The sequence below is a fragment of the Narcine bancroftii genome, chromosome 13 (genome assembly GCF_036971445.1).
Source record: "Narcine bancroftii isolate sNarBan1 chromosome 13, sNarBan1.hap1, whole genome shotgun sequence".
In the NCBI taxonomy this organism is placed as follows: domain Eukaryota; kingdom Metazoa; phylum Chordata; class Chondrichthyes; order Torpediniformes; family Narcinidae; genus Narcine; species Narcine bancroftii.
Window position 1 is genome coordinate 53135386 of NC_091481.1, and position 22589 is coordinate 53157974.

Below are 22589 nucleotides of genomic sequence, written 5' to 3' on the forward strand. Positions count from 1 at the left end.
CTCTCTCTCTCTCTCTCTCTCTCTGAGAGAAAGCTTGTTTGACCCTCTCTTCCAGACATGCTCTTTCGTCTGTTGCCTTTTGTAAACAACAATCCATTATTGAAGTCTCTTGATCACTGTTCAAATCTCTTGCAAAAGCTGTGAGGCCCCCATATGTCTAGCATGGGGCACAGCTCCAGTATTTCAAATAAGATCTGTTTTAAAGTGTTTGTATGTAACCTACTCTAACAAACCTTTCCCAATTTATCTCCCAAAAACATCTCTATATACTCTGTCACACAGCATTCACTTTAGTGGTCACTAAATGAAGTTGAGGAGAGACAATTCACTTCTGACTTTCTGGGAATGGCAAATGAAATCCTCATTTTTCCTTTTAACATTTTAATAGATTTTTCACAAATATGAAAAATGAATGAAACATTTATGGAATACATAATAAGAATGACAGATTAGATAATTCAACAAACTATAAAACATATAGATCACATCCATAATATAAATAAATAAATACATCAAAAAGAACATTTTATCACATATAGTGTGTCTCTGAACCCCATCGAAAAACCAACGTTGTATGATTAAGGAAAAAATGTATTTCATTCCTGAAATACAATGGCAAATATTAAAATTTGAAATTGATATTATTCCTAAAGATTGTGAGAGATAATTCAGAAATGGTCGCCACAGCATTTGGAACCTTGCATTTGAGTTATTAATTGAGCAACAAATCTCTTCTAGATTTAAGCAGGACACAATGTGCTTCAATGAGCATGAGTGGGCAGTACAGTGTCCTTCCAGTGACTCAATGTTCAACAAAAATTTGTCTTTGTAAGCATGACAGAGTACAAGCGTGTTTGTTAATCAGTGTATGATTAACATAACTACCTATAAATGTGTGTGCATGAGGTGGAAAACCCACGTGCGATTATGTGTGTGTCTGCAAGTGTGTGTGAGTGGGTCTGGGCTGTTTGACAGTTTGTGTAAGGTCAGAAAAAGACCCACCTCTGGTACATTCTATGGTTGACTATCCCACCTTCCAGTGGTCTGAACCAAAGGCAGTAATTGGGAGACAACACAAGGACTCAGTGAGGTTGGTTTCATTACAACACCAGGATAGAGGGCTTGAAGGCATTGGCATACATATGGATATCATACAGGAACAAACACACACACACACACTGTCCCACACATACTCATGTGCACACACACACACACACACACACACACACACACACACACACACACACACACACACACACACACACAGTGACACAGTATATAGAGGTGTTTGGGAGATAAATTGGGAAAGGCTTCTTAGAGCAGGTCACACACAAACACTTTAAAACGGAATTTTTGCAAGAGTGATGGACTGTGGTCTGCAAAAGGCAACAAATGTAACAACAGGCAGTAGCAGCTCTGTCTGGAAAACAGAACTTACTGTCTGGAAGGTCATGTGATCTTTGCAAGCAGAAAAAAGAGTCTTTGCTCTCAGAGAGGAGGGAGTGAGAGTGAGAGAGGAGAAATACAGATATCAGTTCCAGAGGGACAAGCTGATAAGCTTTGGAAGACGACCTGGTCAAAGGAGAGGACTGGCTGTCCGGTGTTTCCCTGAGAATAGGAGAAACAGAAAGGAAGGAACTCTGTGGTGACAAGAAACAAGAAAAACTCTCTCCCTGAGAACCCACAAGAAGCCCTTCTGAGTGGTATCCATTTACTTGTTAAACACCAAAGCATGGTGAACTTTATTAATGTTAACTTCTGTGCACAGTACAAGAATTGCCTGCAACCAGTGAGATTGCACTGTGAACCAAAAAACTTTGCTGAACTTACACACATATTACACACACCTGCACTTAGCATTAGAAGGGGATTAAGTAGGTTAAGTGAGTCAATAGAGATAATTTAAAGTTTGATTCTATTTTCATGTTCAAAGATCATTAAAATCAACTTTTGTTTAAGTAACCCTTTGTTGTAGTGCATATGCATTGCTGCTGGGTTTTGGGGTCCTCTGGACTCATAACAACACACACACTCACACATGCACTCACTCACAAACACACACAAACACTCACACACACGTGCGCATATGCACACACTGGAGAAGCCAGTAAAAGCACTGCTTCACAGTTCCAGACACATGGGCACCATCCTGAGCTTGGGTACTCCGTGGATTTGCAGGTTCTTTCAGTGACCAGATGATTTTCTCTACATCCCAAAGACATGTGAGCTGGTAGGCTCATTGGCTACTGTCAGTGATAGGAAGCTGGGTATGTTGGAGAGAGGGGATGAGGGAGAAGAACAGTGTAAATGGGTGAATGATGGCAGTCCAAATTCAGTGGGAGCTAAATGGCCTCTTTTCTCTTTTCTCTCTTTCTGTTGTTCCTCCTAATTAAAAGCAGATCATTCTCTGTGAAAAACCCATAATCATATGTTCAAATTGAGGAAGCCCGTCAGCACCTCTACTACCTCAGGAGTGTGCGGAGGTTTGGTTTGACACCAGAAACCCTGGCCAATTTCAACAGAGGTGTGATGGAAAGTCTGCTGATATGGGGACATCAATCCCCCTGAGGGAACATCCCTGAGGGAACAGTTCTGCAAAAGGCCATGGACACAACCCAGGACATCACAGGCAAAACCCTCCCCACCATCTAGAACATCTACAGGGAACGCTGCCGTCGAAGAGCAGCAGCGATCATCAAGGACCCACAGCACCCAGCAGACGCTCTGTTCTCGCTGCTGCCATCAGGGAAGATGTATCGGTGTCACGAAGCTCGCACCACCAGGTTCAGGAACAGCTGCTGCCCCCACCCCCCACCCCCACCACCATCAGACTCCTCAACAACAAAATCAATCAGGGACTCATTTAAGGATTTTTGTCTCTCTCTGTATTGCACAGTTTGTTTACATTTCTTTATTATTTACATATGCACATTGAGTACAGTTTTTTGCCCTACCAGTAAGTGGTAAAAAAATTTAATTGAATTTAAATTTTAAACGTTTAATGTGATTGAAAGCACTTGGAGACCTGTGTGGAGCACAAGCAGGCTTTTATTAGCTTACAATTAACGGCCAGTATCTACCATGGTCTTCAGGTAAATTGGAGGTAAGGCAGGAAAACAGGGTTTATATCAAGACCAATTGGGCTGGAGCCAAGATGAGGGGCTGGTTGTCTAATCTACCCCTCGACAGTGAATTTGAGTTCATTCAGAAAGAGAACCTGCGGGTGAAAACAGAGACCACATTCAGCAATATGAGCTTTTTACAATTATTTACAAGTTGAGTCTGTCTGGGGGCCTGGTTATTCTGGTCAAGTGCCATAGAAATGGTGGATGTTGCTCTTCTTTTTTTAAATTTTTTTTATTTTTCACACTATGAACCATATTAACCAAAATATACACAAACATTTCCCTCTTGAATATACACAGGGGCATTTTTGCCCCCATCCCTTCCCTCCCTCCTTCCCATTCCCCTCCCTACCCACTAAATGTTCAACATATTCAATACAATAAACCCATTAAACAACGTCATCACACAATGAAAATAAACTAGAAAATTGTGTCATCTACTTTTACACACTGGATCAGTTCATTTCGTCTTCTCATTCTATCATTTTAGGGGGTGGAGGTCCGCGGTAGGCGCTCTCTGTTGTATTCCATGTACGGTTCCCAAATTTGTTTGAATACTGTAATGTTATTTCTTAAATTATATTTAATATTTTCCAATGGAATACATTTATTCATTTCTATGTACCATTGCTGTTCTCTCAGGCTCTCTTCTGATTTCCAGGTTGACATTATACATTTTTTTGCTACAGCTAAGGTTACCATAATAAATATTTTTTGTGCTTCATCCAAATTAAGGCCTAGTTCGTGGATGTGGCTCTTCCAGAACTTACTGTGCCTCCTGTGGGTCTTGGATACTGGGACTCAAAGGGGGACTCGGGGGTTCAGGGATGATAGTTGCATGGTTGGAACCATGTTGTCCAGAACCCTGCATGGGGTATTTGGATGTTCCAGGCCTATTGTGGTTGTATAGACCCCAGTTCCTGAAGGTGCCAGGTCTCTGATAGAGACTGTGTCCTCTCTTCCATCTGGGTATGCCACATAGCCATACATCGGGATTGCATGAAGTAGGTGCACTCTCTCGACCAGAAGGTCCATTTTGCTTCTCCTCGCATGCCTTTTTCAGCAGGGACTGGTCCTGGTGTCGTTAGGCCATGAATGATCCCTGACGTGGATTTCCTCAGGAATGCAAACGTTAGTTTGAGAGGAGTCGCACTGGACGTGGTGCAGAGAATCCATCCTATAGAGTGGAGTGTGGTGGGCAGAACCTCTTACCAGCATGAGTCTGGAAGGCCTTTAGACCAGAGGGCTAATTTCACAGCCCTCCAAACCGTTGTGTTCTCTTTTTCAACTTGTCCATTCCGGGGGTTGTAGCTGGTCATCCTGCTTGAGATGATGCCTCTTGCGAGCAGGTACTGGTGTAGCTCTTTGCTTATAAATGAAGTGCCCCGGTCGCTATGGATATAGCTGGGTAACCTGAACATGGTGAAACTGGAGTGCAGAGCTCTGATGACTGTAAAGATGGTGGTAATGGTGTCTCGGCAGGGGATAGCAAATGGGAAATGTGAAGACTCATCAATAACGTTAAGAAAGCACACGTTTCAGTTAGTGGAGGGAAGGGGACCCTTGAAATCGACGCTGAGTCATCCGAAGGGGCAGGAAGCTTTTATCAGGTGCGCTTTGTCAGGGCAGTAGAAGTGTGGCTTTCACTCCACGCAGACCTGGCAGGACCTGGTCATTTCCTTGGTGTCCCCAGTAGAGAAGGGCAGGTTGCGTGCCTTGATGAAGTGGGCCAAGCGGGTGATGCCCAAGTGGCAGAGCTGGTCGTGAAGTGACTGCAACCGGATGGTGTGTGCAGTAGCACAGCTTTCTTGGGATAAGGCATCAGGAGGTTCTTTGAGCATACGTGGCCAATACACTATCTCATAGTTATAGATGGAGAGTTCGATCCTCCACCTCGCAATCTTGTCATTCTTTATTTTACCCCTTTCTGTGTTGTTGAACATAAAGGTCATTGATGAGGGTGAATTTCCTACCAGCCAGGTAGTGCCTCCAGTACCTGATGGCCTCCACAATGGCTTGACCCTCTTTCTCCACTGAAGGGTTTTGGAGCTTGTGGCCTTGTATGGTGTAGGAAAAGAAAGCTACCGGCCTGCCCACCTGGTTAAGGGTCACGGTAGACCTACATTGGATGCATCACTCTCCACCTACTTCATGGTGGCCTTAGCAGTATAGCAACTGATGTAGCTAAAATCCACCTGGGCTTCGGACGATAACGGAAAGAATTTTAAAAGGGGATGGACCTTGTAAGCGTAATGAGGTACCCACTGGGCGTAGTATGAGAAGAAACCCAGGCTCCTCCTTAAAACTTTCATGGTCATTGGGATCGGGAGGTCTAAGAGGGGACGCATACACTCGGGGTCTGGGCCTATGATGCAGTTCTCCACCATATAACCCAGGATAGCTAGACATTTAGTCCAGCACACACACTTACTGACATTGCACGTGAGGTTGAGGGATTTGGCTCTGTGGAGATTGTGTGTCCAGATTGTGTCCGCAAATGGTGGCATTGTCAAGATAGGGGAAGATAGCCCTTAACTCGTATTTATCTACCATTTTGTCCATCTGCCTCCAGAAGAACGAGACCCCATTCATAATACCATAAGGGACCCTCAGGAACTGATAAAGCCGTCCATCTACCTTGAATGCTGTGTAGGGGCGGTCCTCGGATGGATCGGTAGCTGGTGATATGCAGCTTTCAAGTCGATGGTTGAATAGACCCGGTACTGCACAATTTCATGTCCAAGATTCGGGGGAGGGGATACGCGTCCGAGAGTGTGAATTAATTAATAGTTCAGCTCTAGTCAATCACTAGCCTGGGCTTTTCTCCCCCCTCTCACGACTACCACCTGGGCTCTCCATGGGCTGTTACTGGGTTCAATGATTTTGTTTCCTTAAGCAGCCGTCGTGTTTCGGGTCTAATAAAATCTAGGTCCCCTGCACTATATTACCTGCTCTTTGTGGCTATTGGCTTACAGTTGAGGGTGAGGTTCTGAAACAAAAGTTCAATATTCAGTGTGGAGAGACCGCATGTGGTGTCTGGCTTTTGAGACCTTCCGTTCCGCACCGTGATTGGGGGGAGTGGGCCTGAGTACTCCATGGTCACGCTTTTAAGGTGACACAGGAAGTCTAGGCCCAGCAACACAGAAGCAGACAAATTCTCCAATACATACAATCCAAACTTACAAAATCCCCCCTTTTACAGTTAAGTGTACTGTACAAAACTCCTGAATAGCTGCTGAATACAATTGCGACGCTAGATAAATACGGTCGTCTGGTGGATAAACCTTTAAGTTGTACTACCAAGCAGTCGCAGAGTTTATAAAGGTCTCTGTCAAGCCAATCTGTCAGATGACCATTTACCCTCACCTCCATCGTCAAGTTGCCCAGCTGGTGAGGTTTTGCCTGGTCGAGGACGACTGATGCCAACACTCCAGAGGCTACATTGTCGACGTCGTCTTTCTCTGAGAACCGGGAAAATGGCATCAACCATGAGGAGCGGCAAGATGGCTGCCATTCCCGCCATTGCTTCAGTTCTGGATTTCCTCGATGCTTCACTTCCGGTAGCGGTTCCCGCCACGAGGCGCAGCAAGATGGCGACGGTGAGCAGAATGGAAAGGCAGAAACCCACACTTCTGGGCTTGAGCACGGGACGTACAACAGTTCGGGGGTCCTGCACACAGTCACTTTCCTGGGGTTTCCCTTGGCCCGACAGACTTTTGCCCAGTCCTCCCCTTACTGCATCCTGAACACACAGAATCCTTCGCAGGGCATCTGACGCGGGGGTGTTTGGCCTGTCCTCAAAAGTAGCATCCCTGGTTGTGTGTGGCCGCTGTGGTCGGTACCAGGGATGGTTATGCTCCGTAGGCCTAGTCTTTTGAAAAGGTGACGCTTTCATTAGAGAGGTCATCCGCTCCCAGTTGGGCCTGTTCAAGAGATTTTGACAGATCGAAGGTACTGGCATGATCTTTCTTCCCCAACTCCAACAGTCACTGCCTCACATACCTCGATTTCACTCCTGCCACAAGTGTATCCTAGACTTGCTCTTCTTCTCTCACCCGGGCTGAGACCACTTCGTAGTGGCACTTTCTCATCAGTATCCATAGTTCCAGAACATATTCATCCAGCGATTCACCCGGTCTTTGCTGATGTTGTGAGAGTCGGTGTCTCACCAGTACATCATTCTGAAGGCCTCATGTACTAGGCCTGATGGTCGTCTCGTACGTCGCGCAGTCCATGATGACTGCATATCCCTTGGGACCGACTCAGGAGAGGAGGTAGGTGGAGTGGAAGACTTCTTGGGTGGCCATTAGGTAAGACTGGAAGCAGTCCAACCTGTGTGTGAATTCTTCCAGGGCCTCTGGGGACAGGCCTGACTTCAATAGGGCTTCCATCCAGTTTCCAAAAGTAAGCTAATAAAATTGTAATGTGAACAATAGTACTTGGAGACTTGTGAGGAGTACAAATAAGCTTTTATTAACTTACAATTAACTGCCGGTTTCAATGGTCTTCAGGTAAATTGGAGGGATCGATGGGGGTGGAGCCAAGAGGAGGGGGAATCAGTCGTCTAATTTACCCATAGACAGTGAATTCATGTTCACTGCAAAATGTAGACATACAGCATAGTACCAGGCCCTTTCGGCCCATGAGCCCCTGCTGCCCAATTACACTCAACTGGCCTACACCCAGGTACATTTTTGAAGTGTGGAAGGAAACCAAAGCCCCCAGGGAAAACCCATGCAGACACAAGGAGAACGTACCAACTCCTTTCAGACCGTGCAAGATTTGAATCCAGGTCAATGGTGCTGTAACAGCGCTGTGCTAATCGTGCCGTCCTGGTTAATTCTGCCTCACCCGCAGGGAAAAGAATCTTTGAGTTGTAAACGATGTCATGTCCTGTCATGTATTGTCATGCACTCTGACCATGAATCTGAAATCTGAGACCCGGACTTGCCTACGTTCGCTTGGCCTAGCGGTTAGCGCAACACCTTTACAGCACCAGCGATCGGGTCCCAGATCTGTGATCGGGTCCCAGATCTGCGATCGACTCCCGCACTGTCTGTAAGGAGTTTGTACATTGTCTGCGTGGGCTTGTCCCGGGGGCTCCGGTTTCCTCCCGCCCTTCAAAAGTGTACCGAAGTTGTAGGTTAGCAGGGTGTAAATGGGGCAGTACAGACTCATGGGAAAATTGGCCTGTTACTGGGCTGTATCTTGGCATTAATTTAATTTAAAGCCAGCAATTAACACTGCTGTAATTCAAAGTCACCCTACACTCAATAGTAGTTATTTCCTGAAACTTAGTGAAAGGGTTTCATCTGTCTCCCTTTAATAACCACCTCTAATTTCAGGAACTAAATTCATCTGGTATCTTTCACAACTTTAGGAGACCATAAAGCAACTCACACCCTGAAAAATCCTTTCTGAAATAGCAACATTGGTTAAATCACACTCTCATAAACCGAGTCAACCTGCAAATTGGAGGAACCACACCTAATATTCCGTCCGTGCTCTCTGCAATCAGATGGCATTAACACAGGCTTATCCAGTTTCCGTTATGCCCAGCTCTCCCTCCCTCTCTCTCTCCCTGATCCCTCTGACTCCATTGCTGCACCATTATCTCCATAGATACTCATGCCCAGACTACTCCTATTTCTCATAGGTGTGTTGCCTTGGTGGAAAAGTGACTTCAATTTTCCGCAAGAGACCTAGAACATCCTTAGTTCCATCTTGAGATTCCTTCTCTGTCTTTACTTGGCACCCGGTCCTTAGTGAGTCACAATTTCGCCTTTTACAATTAGCACTAAGTAAAGGCCATCGTGGTTTCTGAGCGTCAAACAATCTGCAGATGCTGCGATCGTCGGGCAAAGCACACAAGTGCTGGAGAAACCCAGCTGGGCGCGCAGCATTTTGAGCAAGCGATAGTTCAGGCCTGGGCCCTCCGCCAAGGGAGGAGCTGAAAGGCAGGCAGAAAGGCGGAGGGGAAGACAGAAGAGGAGGGAGGGGGAGGAGCGGAGTCCAACAGGCAGGGGGTCATAGGTGGACTTGGGAGGTAGGGCAGAAGAGAAAAACAGTGAGGTCATGGGGGAAGGGGGCAGCTCTCTGAATGGAGAGGGAAGGGGTGGGGAGCTCACTGGCATCACTATCAGTTTGGGGACCACCATCAGATGAGGTTAAACCATAATGACTGTTTATAAAATTTTTGTGCAGTGTTTCGGCGCAAATTTGGAGTATTGGGTGCAGTTCTGGTCTCCACATTACAGGAAGGATATAAATAAGGTTGAGAGGGTGCAAAGAAGGTTCACAAAAATGTTGCCTGGATTGCAGTATCTTGAATAGAGAGAAAGGTTGAGTAGACTGGAACTTTATTCATTGGAGTGTAGAAGGTTGAGAGGGGATTTGATATTTAAAATTATGAAGGAATAGATAGAGTGGATGTGAATAGGCTCTTGCCCCTGAGGGTAGGGGAGATTTGAATAAGGGGTCATAAGTTAAGGGTTAGGGGGTAAAACTTGAAGAGTAATATAAGAGGAAGCTTCTTCCCTCAGAGAGTGGTAGCTGAGTGGAATGATCTTCTGGAAGAGGTAGTTAGGGCAGGGTCAATTCTGTCATTTAAGAGGAGGTTGGATGAGTGCATGGATGTGAGGGGATTGGAGGGTTATGGGCAAGAGAGTGGGTAGGTGAAACTAGTGGAGTTTCATGTAAATCGGTGCGGACTAGAGGGGCCGAGATGGCCTGTTTCCGTACATTAAATTGTTATATATTATACAGTTAAATTTATTATTTTTAATAAAAACATCCCTGTAGTTCGTTATAACAAAGACATTCTCTATAAGCCCAGCTCACACATATCGCTGTATCTATAAGGCTAAAGCTTGACGCTCATTTACTTTTTGAACCTTCTAATGCGCTCCGGTCAGAGCTGTTGTCATGACCCAACAACAAAGACGCTACAAGCGGGGGTGTGGGGTGAAACTGCACTGGGTGACACCAACCCTGATGATGGCACTGGTGGGGGAGGGGGGGGGTTGATGAAACAACAACTCTCCAGACCACACTGCAAACACATACAGACACATAATCATCACATATATACATAAATATATGATTATAAATATACAAAATATACACATTGGATGATTTAATCAGCTACAGGATATTTTCTTGTCTCACAGCCTGCGGGAAGAAGGTATTTCCCAACCAGGCAGACCTGATTTTAATGCTCCTGTACCTCCTTCTTAACAGTAGTGGGTCAAAGATAATTTTTTTTTAAATTTAAATGTTAAATTTAGACATGCAGCACGGTAACAGGCCAATTCGGCCTGATGAGTTCGTCTTGCCCAATTAGACCTAATTAACTGACACCCCCAGTACATTTTTTGAAGGGTGGGTGGAAATTGGAACACCCCCTCCCCCCGAGGAAAACCCACACTGTCACAGGGAGAACGTCGAAATATCTTCTGTAATTCTTTCAGCCCTATTTAGGCAACACTCACAGTGAATGTCATCAAATCTGGAAAGGGAGACCCCAGTGATTTTCTTGGCCATTTTGATGATCCTCTGTATTGACTTCCAGTCCGCTGCTTTGCAGCTCCTGGCCCATCAAGGTGATGCGGCCAGACATTGCACTCCTGTAAATTGTTGTCAAGATGGGGCCTTGCCCTCCTCGGCTTCCTTAGGGAGGTGTTGTAGATCCAGGGTAGGTTGTTTTTAACCATGGTACATCCTTCTGTGGTTGATAGGCTCTATCAATAACCACAGAGGAACAATTAGCTTTAATGCTCACAAGACTTTGGCTGGCCTGGATCCAGGCTGGAAAGGGGGAGGAAACGCGACCTATATGGCCAGGACAAAAGGGGAGGAGAATTAAGGGATGAGTCATTAGTGGGCAGGCCAGCCTCATATATATAGTAACTGATAGGGTCTATGCATTGGAGGAAAACATATCAGTAAAATGGTAATAAGCAACTAATGACTTGAAGCACGGGGACCACTTGAGAGAATAGAGGATTGGTTCATTTGAGAGAATAAGATTGTAGAAGGCAAAGAAAGAACATCACTTGCGAGCAGAAGGAAAAGAACAAACTGCTCAGCAGGTCGAACAGCATCTCTGGAGGGAAATATTCAGTCCATGTTTCAGGTTGAGACCATCTGCCCCACTGTCTCCCGCTTCCAGTCTCTCGCGCCTCCATTGTAACTTGTGACTTTGTTCATGGCCACTTTAAAATCATCTTTAATGACGCTGACAATGACAACCTTCGTTTAAAATCTCTACCCACGTGTTCTCCTGAGCTCATTTATCACTCAAAAGAGTCTGAATTTTAATTGTCCCCTGATACCAGTTATGACAGTCTGCCACTGAGAAACTGGCAACTTCTTAATGTGCAGCTGAGATAATTCGAAGGAATGAGATAATCAATAGTTCACAAACTCTGGGAGCAAGATGTTACTTGTCCTTATAATCTGCACAGTAGAGACAACCTGTGAGATCAGCTATTAACTATAATGTTGATAACTGATGTTGGCCACATCATTTGAAGAATATTTGTTTAAATGAAGTAACATCAATACAGAAATTACCATATTATTGTGTTTCCTCATTTCGAAAGGAAATTGGATATAGGCCTTTTTTAATATCCCAAGGCTGTCAAGAAAGAGCCAGAGAGTTTTTCAAGGAGCCACTGTAGATATTATGGGACATGATTCTAAGGTCTTCTGTAGCATGGCACTGGGGACATCACCTGGTTGACTGTCTCGCTATGGTGGTGAGACCAATAGGTCAGGTTGACACCCCCAATGCATCACTGAGGGTATGTTGCACTGCCAGAGGAGTCATTGGACAGAGAAAACCGAGGCCCTGCTCTCCAACAAAACAAGAACTAATCTCGCAAAAGTGGCCACTGTGTAGACTGTCTTCTTTCATGCTCCTTCTGATTGGTGGGAGGAGGTACCAGATCAGGTCACGACAACTAAGCAACATGAAGTGCAAATGTATGTGACTCTCTTTCTGAACAACTCATTAAGTCTCACCAATGCATTACGGGAGGTCTTTGATTTAGGGAGGTGAAACACAGAAGTCTGCAGATGCTGTGATTGTCACTCACACACACACACACACACACACACACAGAGAAATGGTGGAGGAACTCAGCCAATCTCCCCAGCATTTCTGTGTGTGTCTTCCATAATTCTTTGACCCTTGTGTTAGATCTCCAGCAGCTTCACTGGTTTGTATCTCTCAGTTCCAGCTGGAATTTTTTTGAAGAGAGGTACAGCACGCTAGCAGGTCCTTCCAGCCTACACCAGCCAAATACATCCATGTCTTTGGAATGTGAGGGGAAATCGGAGCACCCGGAGGAACCCACATGTAGCTCAAAGCCTGTGGGAAGAAACCGTTTCCCAGCCTAGGAGGAATGGTCGAATATGTGTGTTGAGAGTGTTACGAAGTTAATTAATGTGCGATATAGTTTGGTGAATTATAATTTTTTACATCGATTGTATTTAACCCCTGAAAAGTTGAAAAAATATGGTTTTAGTTCTTCAGACTTGTGTTTTCGATGTGGAGAACAGACAGGTACTTTTTTACATTCAGTTGGGGCTTGTACAAAAGTTAGACCTTTTTGGGAAAAAATCATTTAAGTTTTTGGGAGATTTATTTAAGATGGATTTGCAACTTGACCCATTGGTATGTTTATTGGGTTAGACGAATGACAGGATTGCAAATGGATAAATCTCAGATTGTATTTATATGTTTAGGGCTGGCGGTAGCTAGAAAATGTATAGCGGTTACGTGGAAGAATGATGTTGAATTGAATATACAAAGATGGCATAATGAAATAGTCATGTCTTCACATGGAGAAGATAACTCATAATTTGCAAAATAATTATTCCTTTTTTTTAAATGTGGAATTTATATTTGGAATGTATGGGTTTAGATATAAAGTAAATGTTTTTAATTGTGATGTTCAGGATTGACACACCAAGCAGCAACCATAAAATACCTGGCATAATTCTTTTTTTTAGCTCCGAGAGGGGGTGGGTTGTAGGTTGTGGGTTAGGTGGGAGGTGGGGGGAGGAGGGGGTAGTAGGGTATTTTTTGTGTTTTGTTGTTTTTATTTGCTAGATTGTTTTGTATGTGTGTATTTTGTAAAACTTCTAAATAAAATTTCAAAAAAAAAGGAGCACTTAGATGCACTAACACAAAGTCTTTCGCGGGGGTCTCCCTTTCTTGGGAGAACAGACAAACTCCTCACAGAGTTTCTGGATGCTTCCATGTTATGGAACCTTCTCATTCTTCTCCTCCATGCTAAACCTCCACCAGGCAGACTCTCTGCCTTGACCCTGCTCTGAGCAGGCACCACCATTGCCTGTGTCATCAGTCACACGTGCTTTGCTATCCATACGGATTCTGTCCACGCCTTCTATTTACCTCCAACTTAGAAACATGTCAACATCTAACGTTTCCCACTTCAGATGAAAAGTAATCTGCCTGAGGCATTAATGCCATTGCCTATCACCAACACCCAACCCCCACCCCAAAATTGCTGCCCACCCTCCTGAGGCTCTGATAACTCTGTGGTTAGAGCACTGGTCTTGTAAACCAAAGGTTGCAAGTTTGTTCCTTGCTAGGGCCTCATTTCTGTGAGGGGCGCTGGACAAAGTGGTTTCTCTGTCTTCCTTATGGTAGACAAAGTGAAAGAATTTCATGTATGTTACATTCTAAATGTAGTAATTACATGTCCCAAGAAAGGGAGACCCCCGCGAAAGACTTTGTGTTAGTGCATCTAAGTGCTCCTTTTTTTTTGAAATTTTATTTAGAAGTTTTACAAAATACACACATACAAAACAATCTAGCAAATAAAAACAACAAAACACAAAAAATACCCTACTACCCCCTCCTCCCCCCACCTCCCACCTAACCCACAACCTACAACCCACCCCCTCTCGGAGCTAAAAAAAAGAATTATGCCAGGTATTTTATGGTTGCTGCTTGGTGTGTCAATCCTGAACATCACAATTAAAAACATTTACTTTATATCTAAACCCATACATTCCAAATATAAATTCCACATTTAAAAAAAAGGAATAATTATTTTGCAAATTATGAGTTATCTTCTCCATGTGAAGACATGACTATTTCATTATGCCATCTTTAGTATTTCCAGCAGTTATTTCAGATTTCCAGCATTGCCAGTTTTTGATCTGGTGAAGCTGATGGCAGGGGAATACTGTCCCTCCATCCAGAATGAGCTGCCCTGGATGAATTAGAAATGAACACTGGGATATGTTACATGAACCTGAAAGGACCAAGCCAGCGCCTCTGATAGCACAGCCACCCATATCCACCTGCACCTTGCAAGAGTGCAGAGATTTACCAGGATGTTGCCCAGACTTCAGGAACTGACTTACAAGGAAAGGTTAAACAGGTTAGGACTTTATGCCCTGGAGCGTAGAAGAATGAGGGGAGATTTGATAGAGGTGTTTAACATTATGAGGGGGGATTGACAGAAGAAATGTAGGTCGGCTTTTTCCACTGAGGGTCAGTGAAATACAAACCAGAGGACATGGGTTAAGGGGAAAAGTTTTGGGGGAACATGAGGGGGGATCTTCTTCACACAGAGAGCGGTGGGGGTGTGGACCAAGCTGCCAGCTGATGAATGCAGGCTCAATTTTATGAAGAATTTGGACAGGTACACGGATGGGAGGGATGTGGAGGGCTATGGACTGGGTGCAAGTCAGTGGGACTGATCCTAAATATATTTTGGCACAGACTAGAAGGTCTGTTTTCTATGCTGCAATGTTCTATGGCTCTATGACTCTTGCCTCTCCCACCGAATGTTTTAATCTAGGCCCTGCCTGCTTGTGACAAAGGGCTCAGACCCGAAACATTACCCTTGCATAAAAAATCTGCTGACTTTCTCTGGCACATTTGTGAATGAAACTGCAATCAGGGCGTCTGCAGACTTCCCTGTTTAACTGGGAGTTCCATCCATTGTCTGTTATAAGCCCAGGGTGCTGGGGACAAACAGCCAGGAGATATAGGAAGTGTTAGAGACTGATTGTCTGGGCAGTATTAAAATCGACTTTGGTTAAACACTCCCCCCCCTCCTCTTCCCCTCCCCCCACCCCCACCCCCGTGCCCCTCTCTCCTTTCACCCAGACATGATAAATTCTCACCTCTCCCCTTTATCAGATCCAATTAACACCTTTTGTTGGTCTGGATTCCGCAAGAGCCAGTGATGTCTGAATTCTGAGACTTTCTGAGATTTCTTGCTTCTGCCTCATTCTCCCACTTCCTTGAAGAAGGGGTTAGGTCCCAAATCGTCTTCGTCTCCTATGGACGCTGAGAGGCCAGTTGAGAACCACCAGCATTTTGGTGTTTTTACTACAATCGCAGTATCCGCAGGCTTTCACGTTTCAGTCATGATTGTTCCCTGGATCCCATCTCTTCCCCCACACCCCCACCTCTCCCTCCCCTCCCCTGCGATGTAACACCCAGCAACCTGTCAACATTTGCTGTCTCCAGCGATGGACGAACTATAAGGCTAGGAGCCCGGAAGGGAAGCAGCCCGGGTAGGAGCAGGGGGACCTCAGGGTCGCGGGGCAGGAGGGGGACCTCATGCTCCCGGGCAGGAGCGGAAGGGGGGGGATCTCGGCCTGCCGGGCAGGAGCAGGGGGACCACGGGGTCCCGGGCAGGGGTGGGGGGACCTCGGGCTCCCGGGCAGGAGCGGGGGACCTCAGGCTCTACAATTCTTTCAACCCCAAAAGTTAAATCGACCCCCCCCCCCCCTTTTCGATCCCCTGGCATTTTTTTGACCCTTTGGATAGTTCCATCGACCCCCAGGGACTGATATAGATTCAACGTCACTTTATTCTATTCAACCGGGGGGGGGGGGGGGGGGGGGGGGGAGGGGCGTTTAAGATCAGCCCGGGTGGTAGTTAATCCCACTGACTGCCTCCATAATGAGAGAGGTGGGCGTCTGGAGCGGGAATGGCCTCAAGCGGGTGATCCCAGACCAGCAGGGCAAACGGAGCCGCATTCTGTACCCGGCACTTTCCTCTGGCTCAGAGCCGCTGGGACCTGCGCTGTGGGTGAAGGGAAGAAGGCGGCGATTCCCAGAACAAACAGTGGAGCCTGGCCGCACTCGATGGACAGAGAATCCCAGCCTCCTTCACCAAACAGCAGAAATATCAGTGCAGGTTCTCTGGCCCAGGTTAAAGGGGCATTTTAGCTATGGAGCGGATTAGGGGGGTGAATCTCAGAATCTGGGGAGTGCTTGTACAGATTTTGGAGGTAGGAGATTAGATTCGATTTGAAATGTCCACAGTGGCGCCCCGGGTTCAATGCCAACCTCTGGAGCTGTCTATGGGTGGAACCCCGCTCTCCCTGTGGGCGGTGGGGCACATCCCGTCGCCCCGAGTGTGCAGGTGAGAGGAGGAATCTGGGCGAATTGAGAGTGGGGAGACTCTCTGATCCTGTGTTGCTTGGTTGCACTTGTGATGGGGATGAAGGGCTTGTGTCCGCGTTTCATCGGAGACTATTTGCAATTCAGGGAGAGTCAGTGCAAGTATCCGCATCAGTGTTTCTGCTTCATACCCCTCCCTTCTTTCTATCCCTCCATCTATCTATCCCTCAATCCAGCAATCCCCTTGCACCCACCCATCATTCGTCCCTCCCCCTCCACCCATCCATTCATCCCTCCCATTGCACCCTTCCTCCATCAATCCATCTCTCCTTCTATATCTCCCCCTCCCTCATCTATGCATCCATCCCTCTGTCCCCCATCCATCCATACCATCCATCCCTCTATCCCCTTCCATCCATCCGCCCATCATCCATACATCCCTCCATCCATCCCTCTATCCACCCCTGTCCCAATCCATCTATCCGCCCATCATCCATCCCTATCCCCATCCATCCCTATTCCCTTCCATCCATCCACCCATCATCCTCCCTGCTTACCTGCCCACTCCCTCCATCCATTCATCCATTGCTCCTTCCTTCCCTGCCCACTCCCTCAATCCACCCATCCATACTTTTATCCCTCCATTCATCGGACCAATGTTCGTGCCTCGCATCTGCCTCTCCCAACTCCAGCACCTGCTCCATTCCCCAATTTTTTCTCGTCCTTTCCCTCTCCTGTGATTATCCTACTTTCCAAAAAAAATCCATTCTCCCCAATCATGTGGAACAGAGAGAAAAAAAATAACTGCAGGGCCCTGGGAAACAGAAAGACGAACAAAATGTGCTGGAGATTCTCAGTCGGTATTCCCCCTATCCCCTTCCATCCATCCGCACATCATCCATACCATCGTCCTCCATCCATTCATCCCTTCACCCACTCCTCCATCCATCCCTCTATCCCCTTCCACCCATCCATTCATCGCTGCGGTGGGAAATCCCCCCCCCCCCTACCCTTTGCATTTATTTGGATCCCCGATTCTACATGGACCCGCTCACTCACATTCTCTCTCCTACCCCAGCTCAATGCTTCAAATCTTTGGGAAACTCTGGTGACTCAGAGAGAGGGGGATTTCAAAAAAGGAGAACTTCCAGAAATGTATGCGTGCCTTTGCAAAATGAAAATGGTTTCATTTGATGTTTAGTTTCCAAAAAGAACGAAAAAAGGAAGATAGGTTTCCAATTTCCCCCAAATCTTATAGAGTTGGTGACATGAAGCAAAGGGCACTTGCAGGTCAATACTTGGATCAAGGTCGGCGCTTGCAACGTTTGCCCATCATTCTCAAGTTGTGGGTGTCCCTGGCACGGCCCGTCTCGGTTCTCCATCGGAGGTGTTCGTGAATCGCTGGAGTATTTCCAGAGCGATTGTCCAGCTCCCCGAGGTAAGCCGAACAGGACGCCAGGGTTAACTCACCGCTGTCACGACGCCGGCGCTGACTGTGAGGAGTTCATCCGTTCTTCCTTGTACCTGCGACGGTGGGGGAGGGAGGGGGTGGTGTAGGTCAATTGAATGTAATTGGGCGGCGCGGGCTGTTGAGGTCTGTCTGTCCAAAAAAAAAGATTTCTCTTCATGTCCATATCCAGCTCCATAATATGAATCTGAAGACAGAGGGATGGCGCATTAGTGGGATGGGAGTGTAGAACCTGCGAGTCTCGAACTAAGAGGACTTCCCCAGGAGCCGGCACCTCAAAAAGCCCCCCCCCCCCCCACACACACACACACAACCCCCCTGCTACAGTTTTACCACCCTCTATCAAAGGTGGTCAAGCGCGCTGTCCACTGACTGGCGGCATCGCGGCGCGGCCTCGAAATTCATCTGCCCACCAGGTTGCAGCTTGTAACCAGCTGGACGAGGGCAGCCAACAGCAATAACGGGTCGCAACCTCTTCCCACTGCTCCCTTCGGAACCAGGTTCTGGTTCCAGTGACCAGGGACAGCTCCAACATCACGGAGGGGCTGTTTGCACGATTGCTGTCACGTCTTTGCACCCGAATGTTGGTTCTTTTTGATTCAATTAAGTACACGATTGTAGATGACTCTGTTTAGGTGTTTATGCCTGATTCAGCTGCACAGAGAGAGAGATCTTTGGTGAATATGCCCACCGTACCCAGGGAAGACTGCAGGTGCAGATAAAGGTCCGCCCCTGTCCTCCAGCCGAGTTTCTGTGTTTAGGGCCAGAGTTGGGATTTCCCACCTTCTGTGGCGTGGATCAAGCATTAAACAAAACCAGCGTTGGGGGCGGCCCGCTCCTGTCATTCGCGTTCAGGACCAGTGAGGGGGAACTTCTCGGCGGACAGCGCCAGTCACTCTCAAGAGGAACTCAACTTTCCACGACAGTTTCCAGTTCGTTGTTGACCGCGCTGGAGATTAAAGCGAGGGCTGTGGTCAACATGCTGCCCCATCCTGGGACAAACCTGCTCGGAAGCCTCTTGGTTCTGTTGATCTCGGGGCAGATGCGAGCGGCGACCTGCTTCGCTTTCCGACACTGCGTGGGGCTCTACTTCCGGAGGTTCTCCCTCGACTGCTCAAATCAGGGCATCTGGAACCTGCACCAGGCAGTTTCGGACATCCCGTCAAACACCAGGGTGTTTCTTCCAACGTGATCGAGGTTCTACCCACGCGAGGACTGGAGAACCTGACGTCCTTGGAACACCTGAGGCTTGACCGCAACAATTTGAACAGGATCGAACCGCGAGCCTTTTGGAGTCTCCATTCTCTCCTGGTGCTCAATCTGTCCTATAACCAGCTGACATCCCTGGAGCCAGGCGCTTTCCAATCCTTGTCCAACCTCACCACCCTAATCTTGCGATGCAACAAACTGGGACGCCTATCCCGAGACGCAGTCCTGCCCTTAAGTGGACTCCGAGATCTGGACATCTCCTTCAATAAGTTCAGCAATGTTTCGGCCGTGTTTGCCGCCCTTGCACAAGTACCCGCTTTGGAAGTCTTGGACCTGCAGAACTCCAGTATCAGATATTTGGACATTTCCTCGCACTACCCTCCACAGCTGAGCCGCTTACTTCTGGCGAGCAATCCCATCTCGATCCTCAGGGCGCCCGCCGGGTTTTTTGGCAACATTCAGTACCTGGACTTGTCCCACGGCAGTTTGTCGCGGATCAAGAACTTCACCTCCATAAACTTCACCCGTCTCCGCCACCTCAACATCAAGAATAACCCGATGAACCGAACCGTGGTTATGGAAACCGTGCAGCGACTTCGTGCCCCTTTGAGTAGCATCACGCTGAGCTATTTAAAGCTGGGACGGAAGGAAACGTTGCGTGAACTGTGTGGAATACTGCAACGCAGGAGGGTTCGCTCAGTCAGTTTCGAGGGCAATGGGCTTCGGGATGTGAGCGGAGCCTTCGATCAGTGCCGTTCCGTCTCCACCTTGGACTTGTCCCACAACAAGATGAAGAAATCAGACATGTTCACTTGTAGCGGTTCCCCCGGCAATCTCCAAAGGTTAATCCTCGATCACAACAGCGTTCAAAACATCTCTTTGTTCAGCTCCGGACAAGGGGGAAAGCCGTGTAACCGGACCGCCCGTGGCTTGGACAATCTGCTCTATCTCTCCTTCAGATACAACCGCATCTCGGCCATCAGGGCCCATGCATTCGAGCACGTTCCCAACCTGAAGAACCTGTCCTTGGCTCTGAACGACATCGTTTTCATTGACACTTCCGCGTTCGTCGGTCTAACTCGGCTGAAGTTTCTGTCGCTCGCCAACAATGCCATTAGTGAGGTCTTCAACATCACCTTCTCCCACATCAAGAACTTGGAACACTTGAAACTCCGGAATAACAGGATTCCGATTGTCTACAAAGCGGGTTACTCCATCCTTTCCAAACTGGTCACGCTAGATCTGGGTGGGAATCACATCGAAAAGATGGAGGCGGAGGGTTTCAAAGGGCTCCGGTCTTTGATCAACCTTTACCTGGATAGAAACTGGATATCAACCCTCTCGGCGGAGATGTTTCAGGATTTGCAGTCGTTGCAGGTGTTGGATTTGGCCAACAACAAACTGACCTTCCAAGCGGTGGACACCCAACCGTTCCATATGCTCCCCAACCTCCGCATGCTGAAGTTACAGTCTCAGACATCGTTTGGTCCGATCACGCTCTCCCACAACCTGTTCCATGGGCTTGGGCAGCTGAAGGAGCTGGAGATCTCCGACAACAAGTTCACCACCCTCCACACTCTGCCCTTTCACCCGCTGGGCGCGCTGGAAGTCCTGCTCATGAACAACATCTACCACGGCTTTCAGACCATGCACAATCAGACCTTTGCCAACCTGGCGAGCCTGCGGGTGTTGATGCTGAACAACGTCGGCTTGGAATCCATTAGAAGGGTCCTCTTTGAAAATCTGACCAGCCTCACCACCTTGACGCTGAAGAGGAACTTGATCCACGTGGTCAGGGAGGACGATGTCCCTCAGCTGCGCGAACTCAGCTCCCTGGACCTGCAAGAAAACCCGATCTCGTGTGTGTGCGACAACCTGTGGTTCCAGCAGTGGGCGGTGCGGACCAGGATCCAAGTGCCTTTCTTCTACAAGTTCCCGTGCGTGGGTCCGGGGGAGAAGAAGAGCCAACTGCTGGTGCAGTTTGACAGCTTGGTTTGCGACAGTGGCTTTGTGGCCTTCTGCATCAGCGCCCCTGTTCTCTTCATTGTAATGTTGACCGCTCTGCTATACGAGAAGCAGAAGTGGGGCTTCCACTACGGATACTACCTGCTCCGGGCATGGATCCGACAGAAGCAACTCAGCAAGTCCAACGCCTCCAGTCACCAGTACGATGCCTTTGTATCCTACAACTCCAAAGACGAATCCTGGGTATTTGACCAACTCATGCAACATCTGGAGACGGAGGGTCCACAATTTTGCCACCTGTGTCTGCACCACAGGGATTTCGCGGTCGGAAAGCCCATCGTAGAAAACATTGTCGATGCCATATACAACAGCAAAAAGACTCTCTGCGTCATCTCGAAGAATTATCTGCAAAGCGAGTGGTGCTCCATGGAAATGCAAGTGGCCCTGTACAGACTCTTCGAGGAGCACAGCGACGTCCTCATCCTGGTCTTCCTCGATGAGATCCCTGGGCACGTGCTCTCTTCATATCATCACCTGCGGAAGCTGGTGAAGAGAAAGACCTACATCCACTGGCCCGCAGATGATGCAGGTCAGAGGCTTTTCTGGGCCAAGCTGAGGGATGCTCTGAGGGAAGACCGCTCGCCTTCCGAGCAAAAGGCCCATCCACTGATTCAGCACCCAGGGTTGTTGTACTAGATCCTTTGCAGAGGAATATTAGCGGGACATCTAGACAGCTGGATCGACAACGACATCCCCCTGGAGCGTAGAAGGAGGGGGGGGGGAGAGTTTATAATGTTACCAGCCCAGAGGACCCCAAAACCCGCCACCAACACAAATGGTTACTTCAACAAAAGTTGCTTTTAATTATCTTTAAACGTGAAAACAGAATCATACTTTAACTTATCACTATTGGTTTAACTAACCTAACCCCCCCCCCCCCTTCTAATTCTAAGCGCACATGTGTGTATAAGTTCAGAAAAGTTCTTTGGTTCACAGTCCAATCTCACTTTTCTCATTCCTCCAAGTTCACCAGTTGCAGGCAATTCTTAAGACTGTGCACAGAATTTGACATTTATAAACTTTGCAGGTTGGCACCAGGCTTTGGTGCTCGAAAGGTAAATGGTTACAGCTCAGGAAGATTCTTGTCAGTTTTCAGAGAGAGATTTGTTGTCCAGGACATCCCCCTACTTCCATCAGCCACTCCAGTGTCTTGCCAAAGAAACTTGCCCCCTCAGGGTTCTCCAGTTCATAACCTGCATTTATTTACTAAGTAAGTGATGGAGAACCAAGCAAGAACCTCCTGAATGCATGGGTACTCGACAGGGAACACCCAGATGAGAGATTTCCCTCTGTGTCATCCATCTTCAGAAGTAAGGATTGGATCTCGTTCACTGTAAGGGCAATAGGGAATGGAGCAATGG

General features: G+C 47.4%; 1 protein-coding gene across 1 annotated transcript; it reads left to right on the plus strand.

Annotated features, from left to right (window-relative positions):
• The first annotated feature begins 16438 nt into the window (after positions 1–16438).
• LOC138748045 (toll-like receptor 13) lies at positions 16439–21912 on the plus strand. Its single transcript, XM_069907742.1, has 4 exons — positions 16439–16548; positions 17870–18058; positions 18649–19092; positions 19143–21912. Exons 1-4 carry the CDS (start codon positions 16439–16441, stop codon positions 21862–21864), a joined length of 3465 nt encoding a protein of 1154 aa, XP_069763843.1. The 3' UTR covers positions 21865–21912.
• The last annotated feature ends 677 nt before the right edge of the window (positions 21913–22589 follow it).

Bases quoted from the DNA above. Each gene is read 5' to 3' on its own strand.
- LOC138748045 (XM_069907742.1), top strand. From the start codon at position 16,439: ATGTCCACAGTGGCGCCCCGGGTTCAATGCCAACCTCTGGAGCTGTCT. The intron at 16,549-17,869 runs GTGAGAGGAGGA...ATCATTCTCAAG, and splicing joins CCGTCGCCCCGAGTGTGCAG to TTGTGGGTGTCCCTGGCACG. The intron at 19,093-19,142 runs GTTCTCCCTCGA...TGCACCAGGCAG, and splicing joins GTGGGGCTCTACTTCCGGAG to TTTCGGACATCCCGTCAAAC.